General features: G+C 44.9%; 1 protein-coding gene across 7 annotated transcripts; it reads right to left on the bottom strand.

Moving 5' to 3' along the window:
- Positions 1-1,652: 1,652 nt before the first annotated feature.
- On the bottom strand, positions 1,653-17,388 carry FAM46D (family with sequence similarity 46 member D). 7 transcript variants are annotated; one of them, XM_017819801.1, is made up of 4 exons: positions 17,279-17,388; positions 9,135-9,256; positions 7,805-7,919; positions 1,653-2,934 (listed from the first exon to the last, which is right to left on the bottom strand). In XM_017819801.1, the coding sequence occupies exon 4, from the start codon at positions 2,917-2,919 to the stop codon at positions 1,741-1,743; it is 1,179 nt and encodes a 392-aa protein (XP_017675290.1). In that variant the 5' UTR covers positions 2,920-2,934; positions 7,805-7,919; positions 9,135-9,256; positions 17,279-17,388; the 3' UTR covers positions 1,653-1,740. The 7 variants fall into 7 exon arrangements, with proteins under 7 accessions (XP_017675290.1, XP_017675340.1, XP_017675307.1 ...); XM_017819851.1 differs by having other exon boundaries at positions 7,801-7,919; XM_017819818.1 differs by having other exon boundaries at positions 9,078-9,256.
- Between the last annotated feature and the right edge of the window lie 791 nt (positions 17,389-18,179).

Below are 18,179 nucleotides of genomic sequence, written 5' to 3' on the forward strand. Positions count from 1 at the left end.
AAACAGTTGCCTGTAGTGATGGTGGTCAGCAAAGTTGCCTTTGAACAGTTCTTTGTTCAACTGTACAGGAATATCAGAGGGAAAAGGGAAGCTACATTTCACTGGCTGTAGGACTTCATAGAAATTTTAGAAATGTTTGATTTAAAATAGCACATTTACGTAGCATATTTATGTGTAAAATCAATCAAGCACTCGTGCCCAAGTAGAATAAACTTCCAAGACCTGACACTGTTGTAAATCAATGAAATGCAGCCACTGCCTTTGCACAGGAGGAGGACTGAGGATAGTACAGGACTGGCAAGGGACTCGTAGAACAACACAGCGACACGTTAAGCATCGATGTAAGAAACTCTACAGCTTTGCATTTCCAGTTGGCTTTTCCAATTTTACACCCACACCAATTCTAAATCTCCTTTTCATGCCATTCCTTGTCCCATATTTAGTGCTAGTGACACCACCTTAGGTCCACCTGTCCCAAACCTGCTCATCCTGGAGCAAACACTTCCCACCTCTCCCACCTCCTCTGCTACAAACACTTTGCAACCCAGGAGTGTGTGTTTCCCTTTCCCTAACTCAGGAGCTCTCCGGCACCATTTCCAACACCATCACAACCTTCATGGAGCAACTGGCACAGGGAGGCACTTATGTGACATGTTTAAAACTTATCTTTGGTAAACACTCACACACACACACAAAAACTCGGAACTAATGTTTTGCTTCCTGATCGTTAAATCCTCACTTGCTACTGGTGTGTGTGTGCAGGAATCTAAGCACACACAGGACGTTGCTAATATAAAATATTTTTTTTCAAATGCCACTGCCAAGGATTTGTTTGAATTCCCCTAAAAATAACGCAGTCCTGGGCTTTTTGGTTTTTTCCTGACTCTGTTTGTTGCGCATTAGAGCAGCTCAGATCGATAACAAATTAGCAACAGAAAGCGAGCCCTATGTGCTCAATTTTCACCTTCTCTCTCATTCTGTTGCCTTGGTTTTCAAGACCAATTTAATCAGAATAGTTGTATCTCTTACAACTTTCATTATCTGGGAGGCAGATCCTGGGGTCTGATGCTGCATGACTTGAGCAGCCAAATCTGTCACTCGCATCAGTGGAAATTTTGGACACACGAGGTCCTAAGGCTGCTCTTGGTGGGGGTGTTTCCTGCTCCCCAGTACTAACCAGTACCCTGGGAAGGAGAGGGACCTCTCTGATTGCACCTGAGGGACAATCAGACTGTGAAGCAGAGCCCACACCACCAAGAGACGACCCATCAATGTGTATTTTCAAAGGTGCTGCAAATAAATGTTGCTGGAACCACATGGATATAACGGAGAGATGATCTAACACTTCTAACATCAGGCGTTTCTACTGAGAGGTATTTCATTGGCTTCATTTTTCATTTACGCTATTTAAATTTTGCTTCAGAATTTTTTTTTTTTTTTTTTAGAACCCAGAACTTAGTGCATTTCATTTTAAAAAATTAGAATAATTTATACCCTTCTCTTTTCATTGCAAAAAAATACAGCCCAAGGTATAAACACTTCACGAATGACGGACGCTTCACTTATTTCACGACGTGCTGAACGGTGATTTAGACACTGATCAACCAAAGAACTTTGGCAACTTGCACAAAAATATGTCCTTAACTCAGAAGTGCTGATAAAACTCGCTTTAATGAGGCCTTTATTAAGAACTGGGAAGAGGGAGGAGTGTAAGTGGGTGCTGCGGAGGTCGGCGTGTTCCTAAACCATCCCGCTCTGGATCTGTATGTGGAATGGGTAGGGCTGGTAGAACACGGGGGGCTGTCCATGAGCAATGTAGTAGTTGCTGAAGTTTCTGTCACTGATATATGGAGCAGGCTGGTAATAGCACGTCACGTTGGCCGCGTTGGGGATGATGTTCTGCTCTCCCAGCACTTTCAAAGCCAGGATTGTGATCATGTTCAGAGTCTGCCGCCGCTCGTGCCCCATGAGGCAGACTGTGCTCTTGTTCACCACCCCACGCAGGGTCATCAGGTAGTCGTACTTGCTCTTCTCCTCCCCGATGAAGTGGTTGCGCAGATAGGACTCGATTTTCCTTTGCTGCTCGGCAACATCTGGAAAATCAATGAAGAACCTGGAGCACATGTAACGTTCCAGAGATTTAATTTCAGCCTCATCTGCCGGCTTAAAGTCACGGACTAGGAGGTTGCTGTACTTCAGGAGGCCACCTCCTCGGATCTCCTCGGGGTTCCTGGTGGAGATCAGTTTGTACTTCAGGTGGTCCATGGCCTCGTTGAAGTCCCCGTACATGCTCTCGGCGATGACGGTGGGGTGACAGTCCTCTGCCAGTGGGCAGTCTGAGGCTCTGTACACCGCCAGGATGGAGTCCAGGATGATCTGGAAGGAGTCCACGCTGAACTCAAACTGCCGCCGGAGCGAGCTGACAAACTTCAACTCCACGTTCTTGCCGCTGTTGTTGGACAGCGAGATGAGACTCCAGCGGTCGTGGTCGGTGGAGACCTTGACCATCTTCTGCACATACACATCTTTCATGGTCTGAGCCGTGATTTTTTGCTTATTAACGCATTTTGGCAAGAGGTCCAATAGGCAATTAAGGACTGCTTCCTTAACAATCTGGAACTCCAACTCACTGGGAAGTTCCACCCCAAAAATGATGTCTAGGTCCTTGTAGCTGGTTCCGTTCTGCTTGACCAGGATGTGACTGGCTGTGGAGCCATTCAGGCGGATGTCTCTGACGTGGATCTGCTTCTCAATGAGCTGGTCCTTCACCATATGAATGATATCCTTCGGCTTTACATCCAGGGTTGGAAAGTTTCCTCTCCCATGGATAGGTATGGGCTCAGCTAAAACCTGATCCAGGATTTTAATCTGATCCCAGGTGAGACAACTGAATCTGTGGTCTAAGTCCTCCTCAGTCATTGTGATGTCAGTGAGCTAAACAGGGAGAAAGAAAAATTAGGGACAAATGTTAGAACTTCCTGAAATACCAGAGAGACAGACATTTCACTTGGTTGCACTAAACTTGTCTCTTCCTTCCTTGGCAGTAACTGCAAAGCCAGTTCATTTTCCAGTGACACAATCCCAGTTAATAGTCTGAGTCAACCACTGCACTTGTCGCAGTCTTTTAATTGAATTTTAATGCACCCAGGTTTTAATCCTGCTGAGAAGCCATCACGTTATTGTATAACCCATGACTCAAAGCAAATGCAGCAAACCATCCAGACCCAACTGAAAACTACTCAAAGGTTAATAGCACCAAATACTTGGTGGTTCTAATGAAACTCCAAATAAATTTCACCGTGAAGAGCTAAAATGAGCAAATTTATTCTTTCTGTCCTGTCTAGAAATCTTCCTTTATCTTCAATGACTTGAATACTTCAAATCACTGAAAGAGCAGGAAGTTTTTGTGAAAAGCAGGAGTGAGGAACACGCTCACTGTTTATCCAGTGAGTGCCTTGGATGAACTTTGGTCTCTATGGATCATCTATACACACACATCCTTTAATATCAATGGTTGTGGTTTAGGAACCTGATCATTGTTAAGCTGTTTCCACTGTGTTCCTGAGGCAAAAAATTTCCTTCTAAGCCATTAATTTATGTTAATGTATTAACATTATTTCCTACATTAATGTACCAATGCTGCAAGTTATGGTTTGCAGAACCAGTAAGAAAACCCCTTCCAGTCTTGTGGAGAAAGAATTTCTCAAGGAAGCCTGTAAAGAAGCACCTGTAGAATACATAGGGGAAAGCTCTGACTTGTTTAAAATGATATTTGGACTTCATAGCCTCACATCTAGCAATGAGATGTGACACTCAGGTGGTGCCCAGGTGGGATCTGAACCAGCTCAGTGAGTCACCAACCGGGTGGAAAAAGTATCTTTGGGAAATCTGCCAACACTGAGAACCTACTACTGAAACACCAGCAATGTCTCTGCAGGCAGATGGCTCAAACAGATTCTTTCAGCCAAACCTCAAGAATACAAATGAAATAAAATCCTACTGAGTAATAATAACACCACTGAAAAGTCTACACTGTTGTGTCTTCATCAGCAGTGATTACATATGTACGTTGTCATGTATTTTCCTTCCCTCGCCTTCGGATTCCACGTTCTGGAATATTTTAGTAATTTCAAGTAACTTGTGAACTGACAAACGGCTTGGGAATATGACAGAGCTATATTTCACATACTTCTGCTATAATTTCATCTCCCAGCAAACTGATCAGGAGCATATGGAGTTCCAGGCACCTTTCTGGCCTTGTTACAAAGAACGGAACCAACCAGATGTTTGAAGTTGAATGAATGTTTTAAAAGTTGGCTAAAGCAGGACTTAAGCTGGGAATTTAATTGACAGTGTGAAGGTCTTGGAATCAGTCCCACATAGCTCCTGGCACTGTGTATGTAGTGTATAACTCCACATACATAATATGCTAACACATGTATGTTTGCACATGTACTCTGGAAAATGGACATTACCGCAGGAATTTAGAGAACATGAACTTTTGAACCAAAAAGGAGAGAAATTGCCATCCATAATACTGCCAATTTTATGATTTCACCATTAAATATCTACTATAACTCCACGCTTATTCCTTTAAAACTATTACCATGAAAAACTTGTACCCATCCTTCAGAGCCTTTTCCACATCCCTCAACAACAAGTTAATCCTGAAAAACAGCTGTTACAGAAAGCCACAGTGAATTTTGGAAACAGGATAACCCAGGGTAGAGCAAGAAGGATGTAAGGAGAGGTTTTTGTATAAATGTTTTCGCTGCCCTGTTGTCTCTGTGTCATTCATAGAATCATTAAATTGCTAAGGTTGGAAAAGACTTCCAAGATCATGAAGTCCAACCTTTTATAATTCAGATTATGGCGGATCTACCAGAAAACTTATAGTTGCCAGAAATGTTGCCTAAGCAGTTTTTTATTATGGGATTTGTCTGATATTGCAAAACTTTGACCTTTCTGAGGTTAATGTTGTGATGTAAAAGAAAGGGTGCAGAGAAGGGAATGTTGAAATTCAATCCCCTCTTTTAGCAGAGGAACCCTCTTCAAATACTTGGTAAGTCAGAAGATGGAAGTATCCCTAAATAAGCTTAGAAATCCCTTCTTTATTGCTACATGGTTTTAGTTATTTCAGATGTTACTGCAACATACAGGCATTTTAAATTGACAGGGAAAGGTAATGTCAGTAAATCTCTCTTTTGTGTTGAAGAGACGTACCTCAAACTGTCATTTCTCTAAAGTGATTCCTGGAGAGTCTGGGGAGGCTTTGGGAGTTCAGAGTTTCAACATTAATGTTTTATAATAAATACTAAGAATTCTGTGCTGAAACAACACCTTCAATTTGACAAGTGAGGAAAACGTCCTGGGAAAAACAGGAATTAAGTTTTCAAGTATGTAATTAATTTGCAGCTAAACATTAATAAACTTGATTGCAATTATTATTATTTACTAATTTACTTCCAGCTTGCAAGTCTGGACTTTCCTAGAAGGGTTTTCTCTTGTTCTTTTCCTCAACCTTGTCTGGCAACAAGAACAATTTCCAGGTAATTTTATACTCATTAGGAACCTGATTTCTCAAAGCAGTGGCAAATTTACTTACTGAGGTGCTCAGGCCAATGTCAGGAGTTATTATTAATGTAAGTAACCTCAGTTACAATAAATCAGTAGCAATATTGAGACTAAAATGAGTTAAAGTATTGTGTGAAACAAGAAGGGAAGGAAACTCACTGCATGTCACCACAGCAGTTGGATGAAGCCAAACACAAGCAAATGCTGGGTTGGTTCGTGGGAAAAGAGGCTGGAAAATCACTTTATTCTTTGGAAACTGGTGATGGTTGGAATGGAGGATGATCCATTTACAAGGGCAGATAGCAATAGGATGGTGGGGATGGTTTTAAACTAAAGGAGGGTTGATTTAGATTAGATTAGGGAGAAATTCTTCCCTGTGAGGGTGGTGAGGCCCTGGCACAGGTTGCCCAGAGAAGCTGTGGCTGCCCCATCCCTGCAAGTGTCCAAGGCCAGGTTGGACAGGGTTTGGAGCAACCTGGGCTAGCAGAAGTGGAAGCAGATGATCTTTAAGGTCCTTCCAACCCAACCCATCCTGAGATTCCATGATCCCTGGAGGCAGCAACACCTCCCTGCCCCTCTGCCAGAACCAGCATTGATCATTTAGGGTCACCCTACATGTGACACAGACTTCAAGAGCTCTCACTCAGCAGCACCCACAATCCCAGCCTTCCCTGACTCTTCCCTGCTGCTCCCTGCCAAAGAATTCATTTTCTTTAACTTCTTCCATGTGAATACCCAAAAGCATTTCATGTGTTCCACATTCAGTGTTTTCTTGCCTTAAAGTCAGTCCATGGGCAAATGGAGGCTGCACAAACATCAGTGAAACTCAAAAGAGGGTGGGTTTTAGCTCACTTCATCAATATTTGTAATTTATTGGGACTCCCTCCTAGTGATTTTTCTTAGTTTTTTGTTTATGGGATTTAAAATGTTACTATAAGCTGTCTGACTTAAGATCTCTACCAGACAAAGCAACGAGGAAAAGTAGTTTTCAAGGTGTTTTCTTTTACATACACTGGCCAGAGAAGCACAGAATAAGATGGATCAGACCCAGTCAAGTTTTGTGATATAGTATCCTTATTATAAGGTTAGAAAAATATTTCCCTGTTTCAAGCTCCAACTTGTCCTTGAGTGGTCACCTTGAGCTGCCGAAGTGGTCACAACGTGGAAAAATGTTTAGATACCGTGGGATCATTAAACACAGTTTTATTAACTTTTTTATTTTAATATTGAAGAGAGAGGCTCTAGTTTTCTTTGTGGACCCAAACAACTCTGAGTTTGGGATAAAATGACGCTGAAAGGTTTTGTTAACCACATCTTAGCACTGCGCCATGGATCAGCTCCACTAAAAAAAATGAAAGCAGATCTGGCTTTACATCTGAATGAAGAAAATCTGCCACGCTAATGACAGCTTTCATGTTCCCCACGACTTTCAGAGAAACAGATACTTACAGTCTAGAGAACAGTCTCATCAAATTTAGCTCATATTTTTCCCATAAACTGTTTAGATTCTCTTTTTATATACTCCCTAATGTTGCTTCAGTGTGTTTTCAAAGGCTTTGCCATGTGCTGGAGTTCTCAAGCAGAATCCAGCTGAGAGGGTTTTTGTGCAGCTGTGGTAGCTCCATCCTCTTCCCTTTGATCTGCTCCCCTGTTTTCCTGTTTTCCAGCAAAGATTGGGAATGCTCGACTGCTCTAATTCTCTTTACTTTGCACTTGAAATTGGTTGCACGAGGACCTTTTACAAAATAATGGAATCACTGAGGTTGGAAAAGACCTCAGAGATCATCGAGTCCCACCTGTGACCAATCCCCACCTTGTCAACTCAACCAGAGGTGGTCCTTGGACACCTACAGGGTGCTCCCTCCCTGGGCAGCCCCTTCCAATGCCTGACCACTCCTTCCAGGAAGAAATTCCTCCTGATGTCCAACCTGACCCTCCCCTGGTGCAGTTTGAGGCTGTTTCCTCTCGTCCTCTCTCTTGTTACCCAGGAGCAAAGGCTTAAAAAGAGATGAAGCAAAATGCCTTGCCCTGGTGGCCTTGTTTTCCGGGATTACTCCAGAAACACTCCCAGAAATTCTGCCATTGTCCCCTCAATGCCTGCACTGATTTTCCTGCACACACATTACATGCATCACTAACGACTCCCACGATCTCTTGCTAAAGCTTGCCTTAAATTCAAAGCTCCATTTCTCTGTTAAGCCGGGCATTTGGAAGTATTTTACTCACTCACTTAAGGACTGCAGCTGGCATAAGCTCCGGAGGCAGGAATGTCAAACGGGGAAGGAGTTCCAGTCGTAATTTAAATGCGTACGAGACAAGTAGAAGCAGTAAAGCATCTGGAGAACCTAAATGGGGAAATATTTAAACTGATTTGACAGTGTTTTTCACCAGTTTTTCCTTCCATTACTGTTAATGCATGTGGGAAGGTGGTGTTTGTTTATCCTGTTATCACGAGATAACGCATGAGTTGCCATCAGTTTTCAGTACAGTTGCCATCGAGTTACCCTGAAATAACAAATAATAACTCAGGGCCAGATGCTCCTCTCTGGTGAGATAAGGCTGCAAGGTGGGCAAAATGCACTTAAAAGCAGTTTGCTTGGACCGTGCCACAGAATATCACCTTCATGGGCAGAAAAGGTGAGCAGAAGAAGAGACTTTGCCAACAAAAATAAGCTCTAACTTTTCCCCAACCCATGGAACAGGGACAATAGCTTTAAGGAAAAAAGGACAGATTTAGATTGGATATTGGGAAGGAATGTGGATATTGGGAAGAGGGTGGTGAGGCCCTGGCACAGGGTGCCAATCCCTGGAGGTGTCCAAGGCCAGGTTGGAGCAACTTGGTCTAGTGGAAGGAGTCCCTGCCTGTGGAATGAGATGGTCTTTAAGGTTCCTTCCAACCCAGACCATCCTGTGATCCCGTGTTTCCACGAGAATCAGCAGAGGCATGTACCAGGCTCCAACGCCCCTTCTCCCAACTGGGAATGATGTGCAGAGCCCAACCCTGCAGCACAATGCTGGGAAAAGGAACCGAGGAGCCAACACCTGGAATGTTACAGGATATGGGCTCAATGAGCTGGGAGTTCTCAGGAGGGACAAATTGAGGAGTTTAATTCAGGCAAGCAGTATGAATACATAATCCATATTATCTCATCCTGCACATTTGGGGGTTTTGGATGACAGATTTTCCCTCATGACTCATGGTACAGTCATTCTGAGCTGGATGGGGATCCCCTCACAGGGCAACATTTTCAAGGGCAGATATTTTATGATTTGCATCAATTCCCACAACACACAATGTTCCTCCTTACATGGCCTCCATGTCCAAACAAACCAAGGCCTCTAAGTAACATAGGATGAAGCACGATCTTTTCAATTGCTCTAAAATACTTTAATAACTTTAAAAAAATAGGTCTCATGTGCAATATTTGGTCTATCTGGGGCTGTGGCCATTGCTGAGAAGTTACTGATTTAGGTAAAGGTTATTTGTACTACCAGATACATACCGTGGACTGACTCCTGGGTAATATTTCCAGAAAGAATGCAAAATCCCACGGACTTACTGTGGCAGGAGGACTGGAAGTGTGTATTCCAGCGGAGTTAATAGGATGAGTCACTGGATCATTTGGTAAAAATATGAATTGTCATCTTGTCACTGACAGAAACACGAAGCTCCCCGGGAAAGCTGCAGGAAATAAAACCCAACAAACAATAACATTCATTTTGAGATCAATGTTAACTACCAGTCACCTGCTGTACATAATAAATGATGCATTACAGTCTGGCAGTCCTGCAGGAATAACAACAGCCTCTCAAGTTGGGAATGATAAGGTAAAAGCAGTGGAAAGGCACCAAAGTGCTTATAAAGATTCTGGGTTTCAGGTCCTGCTTAATCCTCTGCAAGGATATTAACAGACTTGTCATTTTCTCTATGGGATTTTGAGTAAGAATTCAATATTATTAATAGACATGCAAATTAGCAGGGATGTAGTGGAATCATTTAAAAAATAGAATGAATAACAACCCAGCAAAATGAAATACTATGAGTTGTGTAGTGGCTTTATATTGCTTCTATAAGAGCAGATGACAGGAAGATCTTGTTTCAGAGGTTGTTTGTTCATTTACAGTAAGCCCAGGATCCCTGTTGCTGGAATTTCCAATTCCAGTGGCCTGTTGACTGGCTATGCTGGAATTAAATATATTTCTAAATATTCCTGTGCTATCATAAAGGCACTTCTTTATATTTGTTTCTCATTTCAAAGACATGCTGACAGCTAGGCAGCCTTTTTTAGGCTTTCCTTCAAAGAGCTCCCATTCCAGAACCCCATCCTGCAAAGTCCACAATACCCACACAAGGTTTCTGGACTATCCCAAGCAGGGCCCTGTCCACTCTATGGTTTGATATCCATGTGAATTTACTCCTTGTTGATGAGTTGTGTTCCACAATCTCAGCTTTTATGCTGCAAGCATATATGGTTCTGACTAAAGGTAACTTTGCAAGCAAGATTTGAGTGTAAATATCTGCATAATCTGCAGGAAAAGCTGGAATTATAGCCCGAGGAGGTATGCACTGTGTTAATAATTTTATTTAGAATAAGATGGATTTTCCCTCCGTGCTACAGCAGGCAGATTTTTATCCCTGAAAATGCCATTTTGCTGCTGCCAGAAGCACAGCACTTGCTCTGCTCACCCTGTGGGGACCTGGCTGCTGTGCTAGGGCCTGTCTGCAGCTTTCATTTGCTTTCCAACTCCTCTTGGGCTATTAATTGGATGAATGTGTGTTCCCTGAACTTGCTCCCCAAATCCATGCAGTGATGGCTCATATTTGCAGCTGGGAATAAAGGGTTAAGTCTGGCAAGGGCTGAGCTTTGGTTAGCCTGAGAGTGAGAGCCCAGTCAGGCCTTCAATGCCAAAGAAAAGAGGTTCTGGGCTGCTTAGATAAAAGTCTCAGCATGTGGAGTCTGGAAAAGTCAGACAAATCAGTCACTTTACAACAAAACACAAAATACAAAATTCTTTTTAATGATGAAATATTGTTATTTCTTTCTGTGCAAGGGGGGAAGGTTTAATGGATAGATGATATCCATTAATGGATATATCACCAGGATGGAACAGATTAACTCTAGAGCAGAATTAATGGCTTCCTCTGGTGATATTTAGGGGGAGAAAAGAGAGACCTTTATGGCTTTTTTTTTGTAGAAGAAGAGCCATTATTATATAATATGTTCATAGAAGCAGCAGCTGAGATTGATGGACTGCTTTGGCTGCTGGGACTTTTTTCCCAACTGCTGCCTTTTATTGGCTCCATCATCATGGGAAAAAGCGCATCATTCCCTTATTCTACACTCGTGGTTCCCAGGATTTTTCCAACTGAAGGAAAAACAAAAATAAAAATTACTCTGTCAACAATTGTATTTCAAAGATAGTATTTTCCTGTGCCTGAATTTGAGATGTGAATTGTGACATGCGACAACAAACCCATTTCCAAGCTTTTTTCCCCTCGTGCCTAACGAGCAAAGGACTCTCCTGAGATCCAGCAGGGGCTGGGAGATGACATGTGGCTCCAAGGATTTCCCTCCCTGCCACAAGCACTGCTTGGGAGCACATTCCCAGCTGGTCACTGCCTTTGGGTGTCCCCACTCCCAGCTACCACCATAAGGAATATCAACCCTCAAACCCCTCAAGTGCCCACACCTCGGTGAGCACGGAGGTTGCTCCAACACCTCATCAGCTGACCCAGAGCATTCCAAGGTGATTCCCCCCAAACTGGCAGGAATGAGAGCCAAGGATCCAAGAGATCCTTGCCTCCCCCCCTCTCTGCCTGCTTCCCCAAGCAGCACATGATTGCTCTGCTCAGCTCCTCAGACTAATCCCAACATCTGTTTACTCACTCGAGATCCCAGTGACTCAATCCAAAGCTCACTTATCAAAAACTCTCATTATTATGACTAAACTGCAGCAAAAGCAGGCAAGGTAAAGAATGGAACAATCTTCCTTTCCCATCTATTAACCACCTTCATAATCATCTCTCCTCTTCAGATGTCGGAGGAAGAGGGATAAGTGATGCCACATGCCATCACAGCCCCGATTCTGGGCTCAGTCAGGGGATAAAGGGCATTACAAAGTCAAGGCTCTCCTCAGAAACTCTCCAGAGCTTTTCTCCCCTCATCTACACCAAAGGACAGCCATCTAATGTCCCCAAGAACCCACCTTGTGGGACAGCCTTGGTCACTGAACCACGAGAGGACACCTCCAGGATCGCATTTATGTGTGTTTTGAGAGGGTTCCAATACAACACACATGGCAAATTGCATGGATTCCTCTTTTTTCACTGATCATACCCAAAAAAGCTTTGCTGGAAGCTGTGTTCAGTTCCTTCAATCAATGCAATGCCTTTTTTTCCCCTCTCTGAACCAGTGCTGAGCCATTGGAGTATCGAGGGTGGGTTCTGATTGTTCATACAGTAACAGAATGGATTTGGAAAGCTTTCCATGGGAGGAGTCAGAAAACTGAGACAAATGGAACTGCTGTTCCATGAAGGCCTCTCTGCATCACCCCTGCTCTGCTCTGCATATCTTAGAAAAGTGTTTGCTATTAGACAATTATCCTGTTTCACTCCAGAAGTATTTTCATTTTATGGCACAAGCCATGAGCTCTGGGCACAGACTCCAGGTTGATTTATTAAGCATTTTGGGATCCCTTCAAATAAAGGCTCTTCCCCACTGCTACAGCAAGTGGGGAGTTTAAATTGAGTTGGAAAAAAACTTCTGGAGCAGGCTGGGCTGGCACTGCCACAGGAATGTGTCTCCCAATTTACTCAAAGATTACTATGTCTTCCACTGTTTATTGATATTACTACTTGTGTTTATAATTTTAATACAGAATTCGTATTTTTATGAATTAATTTCCATATTTATATTAGAAAGTTATTCTCTGACTACACAATGCAGCAGTGGGGTTTCATTTTATAGCTGTTTTCCCAATTTTATGAGTTACACTGTAAAAGTGGGGAAAAATAAATGAATTATTCATTATCTTCAAAGTACTCGCTGTACAGGAGTTTACTCTTAATTCTGCCTCAGTAAAGAGCCAGGATTCCCCTAGAAAATAGGTTTTTTGATAACTGACATGTTTTCTAGAGTTTGCAGATTAAAAAAATCTTCATAACTAGTCAAACTAGATCAGCAGAAAGGATCGTGGCTGCAGCACCAGCACTGCTACTCTTTGGTGGGGAAGGCAGCACAAAATGTCTCTGTTGACATTATTAGTAAAACACGGAGAGGAGATAAAGCAATGATTAAACCAAAGGAAGAGGCTGAGGCCCTGCAGCAAAGCTGTGTATTCGTGACTTTTCCATCACTATCAATAATTCATAATGACCATCATGCGCATGACAACACCAAGTTTGGGAGAAGGACTGAGTCAAGCTCTCCCCAAATGTGCAAAAACATCCAACGTGACACCGGCTGTCAAGGCGACAGGACCTGCTCGCTAAGCAAAGACCCAGCAGGAAGGGTAATGGAGAAGAAAATCAGCTGATGTTGACATAAATCAACATCTGCTGTACCCATTTGTGGTGGTTCACGGAGGAAAACCCTCCTTTTGGTAATAAGTGCTGAAAGAAACAGTTTTTAGGGCCACAAAAATATCCTGGCTAGAAAAGAACTGAAAGGACGGTTTATCTGTGAGCAATTCTGCAACACGAAGAAACCACGTTCAGTATTATGCTCAAATTTTGCAGCTCTCTATGTTCTCCCTTTCTGGACCACACTGATTTTGGGAAATAGGTACGTTGTTGATTCCCTGTGGCATCTCAGATTCTGTGCTGATGCTTTGAATAATTATTTTTGCATGAAAATCGTGGTGGCAAAAGGGAAAAGCCAGATTGTAACTTTCAAAATACTTCTTTTTAAAAAATATTTGAAACCCAAGGGCATAAATTCATAGAATCATGAAATGGTGTGGGTTGGAAAGGACCTTAAAGCCCATCAAGTCCCACCCCCTGCCATGGGCAGGGACACCTTCCACTATCCCAGGTTGCTCCAAGCCCTGTCCAACCTGGCCTTGGACACTTCCAGGCATGAGGCAGCCACAGCTTCTCTGGGCAACCTGTGCCAGTGCCAGGAATTGCTTTGGCATAAATGAGAGCAGAACTGGCCTGGTCTGTTCATGGCTGAGCTTCTGACTTCTGTAAGATAAACCTGAGCTCATTTCCACTCCATGTGGACCATCCCTCACTCTGCCTTTCCTATAGTTTGGTGGTGAAATTTGATTTGGAATTTGCCTCCAAATCTTGTAGCTTTTCATTGACCTTCACCCATTAAAAACAAGGGGTTAAACAGAGACATGTAATACATATATGACATGCAAGACATATCTATGTCTTAAATCCATAAGACAAGGTCTATCCCCATATGCAGATGACCATCAGGCCACTGGGAACTCAACACTGTCAATAACCTCAGGGTGACCCACCAAGGGCTCCCCAACACGAACAAAAGAGGCAAAGCAGAGCACAAGGTACCAACATTTCACTCCTTGCCATGGCTGAGCACTGATGGCTCAGCCCAAGCCCATCCTGGAGTCTGATCATCAGAGCCCAGAACCAGGAAGGCCACGAAACCGCTCCGGATTAGGAGTGTTTTGAAAACACAGGTAGAATTTCATTCCTTCGAGCAGCGTTAATTAATGAATGAATTTCCACTGCCAGCCTAAATGCTGCTTAATTGACTCTCCAAAATAACTCAGTCTCAATGTGTCTTTCAAGGAACTTGGTCTACTTATGTCTCCCTGATTTATAGTGGGTTCATAAATTACCAGACTCCACAGTGTCAGCAGCTACTCCCGAACCTGAGCTGCTGATACACCCAGGGGCAGGAATTTAGGGTCAGGCCTTTGCTCACAAGGGTCAACGGCAGACATCTCTCTTTGTGGCAGCTGAATCATTACGGAGCACACAGGAGCTGTATTTCTAACGCCTAATGAGGCAATAAAACTAAATTTACTGTAAAGTTATGCCCAGGATGCACAGCTGGGCAGGGATGGTGTGCAGGCAACACTACCCAGGGGTCAAAGGTCTGCAGCACTGCAAATTAAAGTAGTTATTAGTGTTCTCTTTGAACTGAGCTATGGGAATGCAAGAGGGATAAGGCATAAGGAATAGAAGGTATAATGCAGGCAACTACTCCTGCTTCACACATCAAGCCCTTATTCCTGACTCCTGGATGCTGCAGGCACGGCACACGGAGGATGAAAGGACACAAGGGATGGTTTTTATATTTCTGAATGGGACAGACACATCTGACTCTAGTTTAGGGAGAACTCAAGAGCATGAAGCGTGGGACAGTCCCTGCTCTCCGTCACTTTCATTTATTATTCATTGCTCGGCCTTTAGCGGAGAATTGAACACATCCCCATTCATACCCACCTTGCTGCTTTTTATGGGAGCCACGGACAGACTGTCCCTGTTAACGCAGCACATGGAACACAACGTGTGTGAGCCCGCAGAGCCAGCCCTCCTCTTTGAGAGGGAACAATAAATATCATTAAAGATTTGCAGTGGCTTAACAGACGTTTCAGAGATGCCTGTGGGAGAAGGCAGGGAGCACAGCAGAGTGATTCCTGCGTGGGAAGACACAGAATTCCAGCCCTGAGTTGCACTGCACACAGGCACTTCCTAATAGTTTAGGGCAGAGAATCCCAGCTCGCTGTCGCTGTCGCTGTCACCTCCAGGCTGTGACCTCCCCAAAAACACAGATGGTCCTTGCTGAACACCTACAAAAGGCCTAAGCTACCTAAGCTGTCATCTTCTACGCTGGGTGACAGAGCTACCTCAGCTGTCATCTTCTACATGGGGTGACAGAGCTTCCACCAGCGAATAGGGAATACCACACTCCTACTACTCCTACTATGGATGTGGTGAGGCAGGGTTTGCCCAGATCCAGGGAGTTTTTAGGATTCGTGCAAAGGAACACCCTGGCGAGACAGAACTCACGTGCAGCGAGACACAGACACACACACACCCCCCGCGGCACCGCCAGTTCGCCAAACCGCCCTTTTTGTAAGTTTACCCCCGAAGTTTGCGAGGAAAACGCCTTACGGGGAGAGGAGAAAGGCCCGAGCCGAGCGCTCCGGGGCTCGCCAAGTTTTCTAACCGAGACCAACCGCTCCCGCAACGGCCCCGCCCGCCCCGGCCCCGCAGCTCCGGGGGCACCGCGGGCACCGCGACCCCGCCCGGGGGGACCCGCGGGGACGGGGCGGGGGCGGGGGGGACACTCACCGTGCTGAGCCCCGAGTGCTGCCCGCGCTGCCCCCACCGAGCCGGGGCCGCCGCTGTCCGGGGCCGCCGCTGTCGGGGCCGCCGAGCCGGGGCCGCCGCTGTCCGCGGCCGCGCTGGTGCTGAAGCGGCCGCCCCGCCCCGCCCTCCGCCCGCCCCCGCGGAGCGCAACGCGGCCGCCATGGCAACGGGAGCGGGGGGGCCGCGCCCGCCGCCGCCGCCTCACGGGGCCCCGCCACAGAGACCCCCGAGCCCGCAGCCCTGCACGGCCCTCAGAGGAGGGTCCGAGCCACACACCTGCCCCGGGGCCGTTGTTCGTCGCACCGGCGCGGCCACCGGCGCTTCCACACCGGGAGGTGACGGCCACCGGCCGCCGCCCCTCACCTGCAGCCCCCCGGCCGCCGCCCCTGCCAGATACGCCCGGTGGAGGGCACAGAACCGTAGAATCGTGGAATCGCGGGGTCATAGCATCGTGGAATAATAACACCGTGGGGTCACGGGATCGCGGGATCAAGGAATCATAAAATCATGGAATCACAGAATCATAAAATCAGGGCAACGAGGAATATAAGATCAAGGGAATTGTTTCGGTTGGAAAAGCTCTCATTGAGTCCAACTGTTCCCCCAGCACTGCCAAGCCCACCTCTAACCCATGTCCCCAGCAGCCACATCCACACAGCTGTAAAGTTCCCCCAGGGATGGGGACTGAGTTCAGGGAGCATTTGGACAACGCTCTCAGACACAGGGTGGGATTGTTGGGGTGTCCTGTGTAGGGCTAGGAGTGGGACTGGATGATCCTTACGGGTCCCTTCCATCTCAGAATATTCTATGATTCCACCACTGTCTTAGGCAGTCTGTTCCAATGCTTTAACAAACCTTTCCACGAAAAATATTGCTCCTAATATCCAGCCTGAACCTTCCCCCATGCAACTTCAGGTCCTGTCAGCCCAGGCAAAGAGGGTCCCTTTCAGTTGGTGGCAAATGGTTTCATCCTCTGGTGATCCAGTTCTCAGATCCCAAGAAGAGTCAGAATTAAACTTGTTTGGTTTTGAGATTCTTCTTGCACAAACAGTCTCTTGTTTTTGCCTCACTATTTCATGGAATCCTGGAATGATTTGGGTTGGAAGGGACCTTAAAGCCCAGCTCATCCCATCCCCTTCCATGGGCAGAGACACCTTCCACTATCCCAGGTTGCTCCAAGCCCCCTCCAACCTGGCCTTGGACACTTCCAGAGATGGAGCAGCCACAGCTTTTCTGGGCAAGACACATGCCCAGGATGTAATTGCCAAAGGAATCTAAACAAGGAAATCTACATTTCAGGGATGTGTTAAGGATTGTAAGGATTAAGATTGAGGATTAAGATGATTAAACTGATAACAGTGACATGAGCACCTGCAGTTTGGTCACTCAGCCCCCCAAATTCTGCCTCACCTGCAGCACAGCCCTTCTCACAGTGAAAGACACTTGGCTGCTCTGTCACTTCAGCTCTGGGCCCAGGATCTCCTCTACTGTGGTGTCCTGTTGGAAACATTCCCTGTGCTCCTTCATGTGCAATATGTGATGTCACAGACTCAGTTCTGGTTCCAAGCATCTGACTTACAAAACCAGACTGGGTATCTAAAAATGACTATCTTTGATCAGTTACTTCATGGGATGGATGAAATAAAACCCTGCCCAGGGTTAGGTTATGTCAGTTGTGCCATGTTTGGTCATTTCCATTCCACTATAACACTAAATACTTTACATTTGCTGCTGTGGGGTGTCTAAGTTTGCTTAGACATAGACCTAAAATGAGAGATAATTTACTGTTCTGAGAAAATATGCCACATGGGTAAGGCATGATTACTTCTGAAAAAAGTGCAGATTTAGTACTATAGTGACTCATAACAATGAGCAAAAAAAGGTTATGAAAGTATTTTAAACTGCATTTTGTCATAGGGAAATATATAATAACCTTAAATAGCCATGTCTGTACTTGACCTTCCAGCACCCAGGTACTTCTAGGCTGGCTCTGGGGTATTACACCAGAGAAGGATATTAACCTTTTATCCTAAAAGGATCCACAGCAAGGAAATACGACCCTTGTTGAACATAAAAAACCCCAAACCAGCTGTTATTCTTTAGGGCCCTTAAAAATATCTTCAGTGTCTCTTTCCTCTTGGGAACAGTTTTATGATGGAGCAATTGCAGCAATTACAAAGCACTTCACGATTAAAGAATCCCACTTGTGAGACGACTTCATTTTATGTCATAAACATCGAGTTGATATTCCTAGCTGTGAAAAGTATTTCTATTTAAATTACTTTATATTGTTATATTAGCTGATTGTTTC

The sequence above is a fragment of the Lepidothrix coronata genome, unplaced genomic scaffold (assembly GCF_001604755.1).
Source record: "Lepidothrix coronata isolate B3197 unplaced genomic scaffold, Lepidothrix_coronata-1.0 Scaffold2, whole genome shotgun sequence".
Lineage (NCBI taxonomy): Eukaryota > Metazoa > Chordata > Aves > Passeriformes > Pipridae > Lepidothrix > Lepidothrix coronata.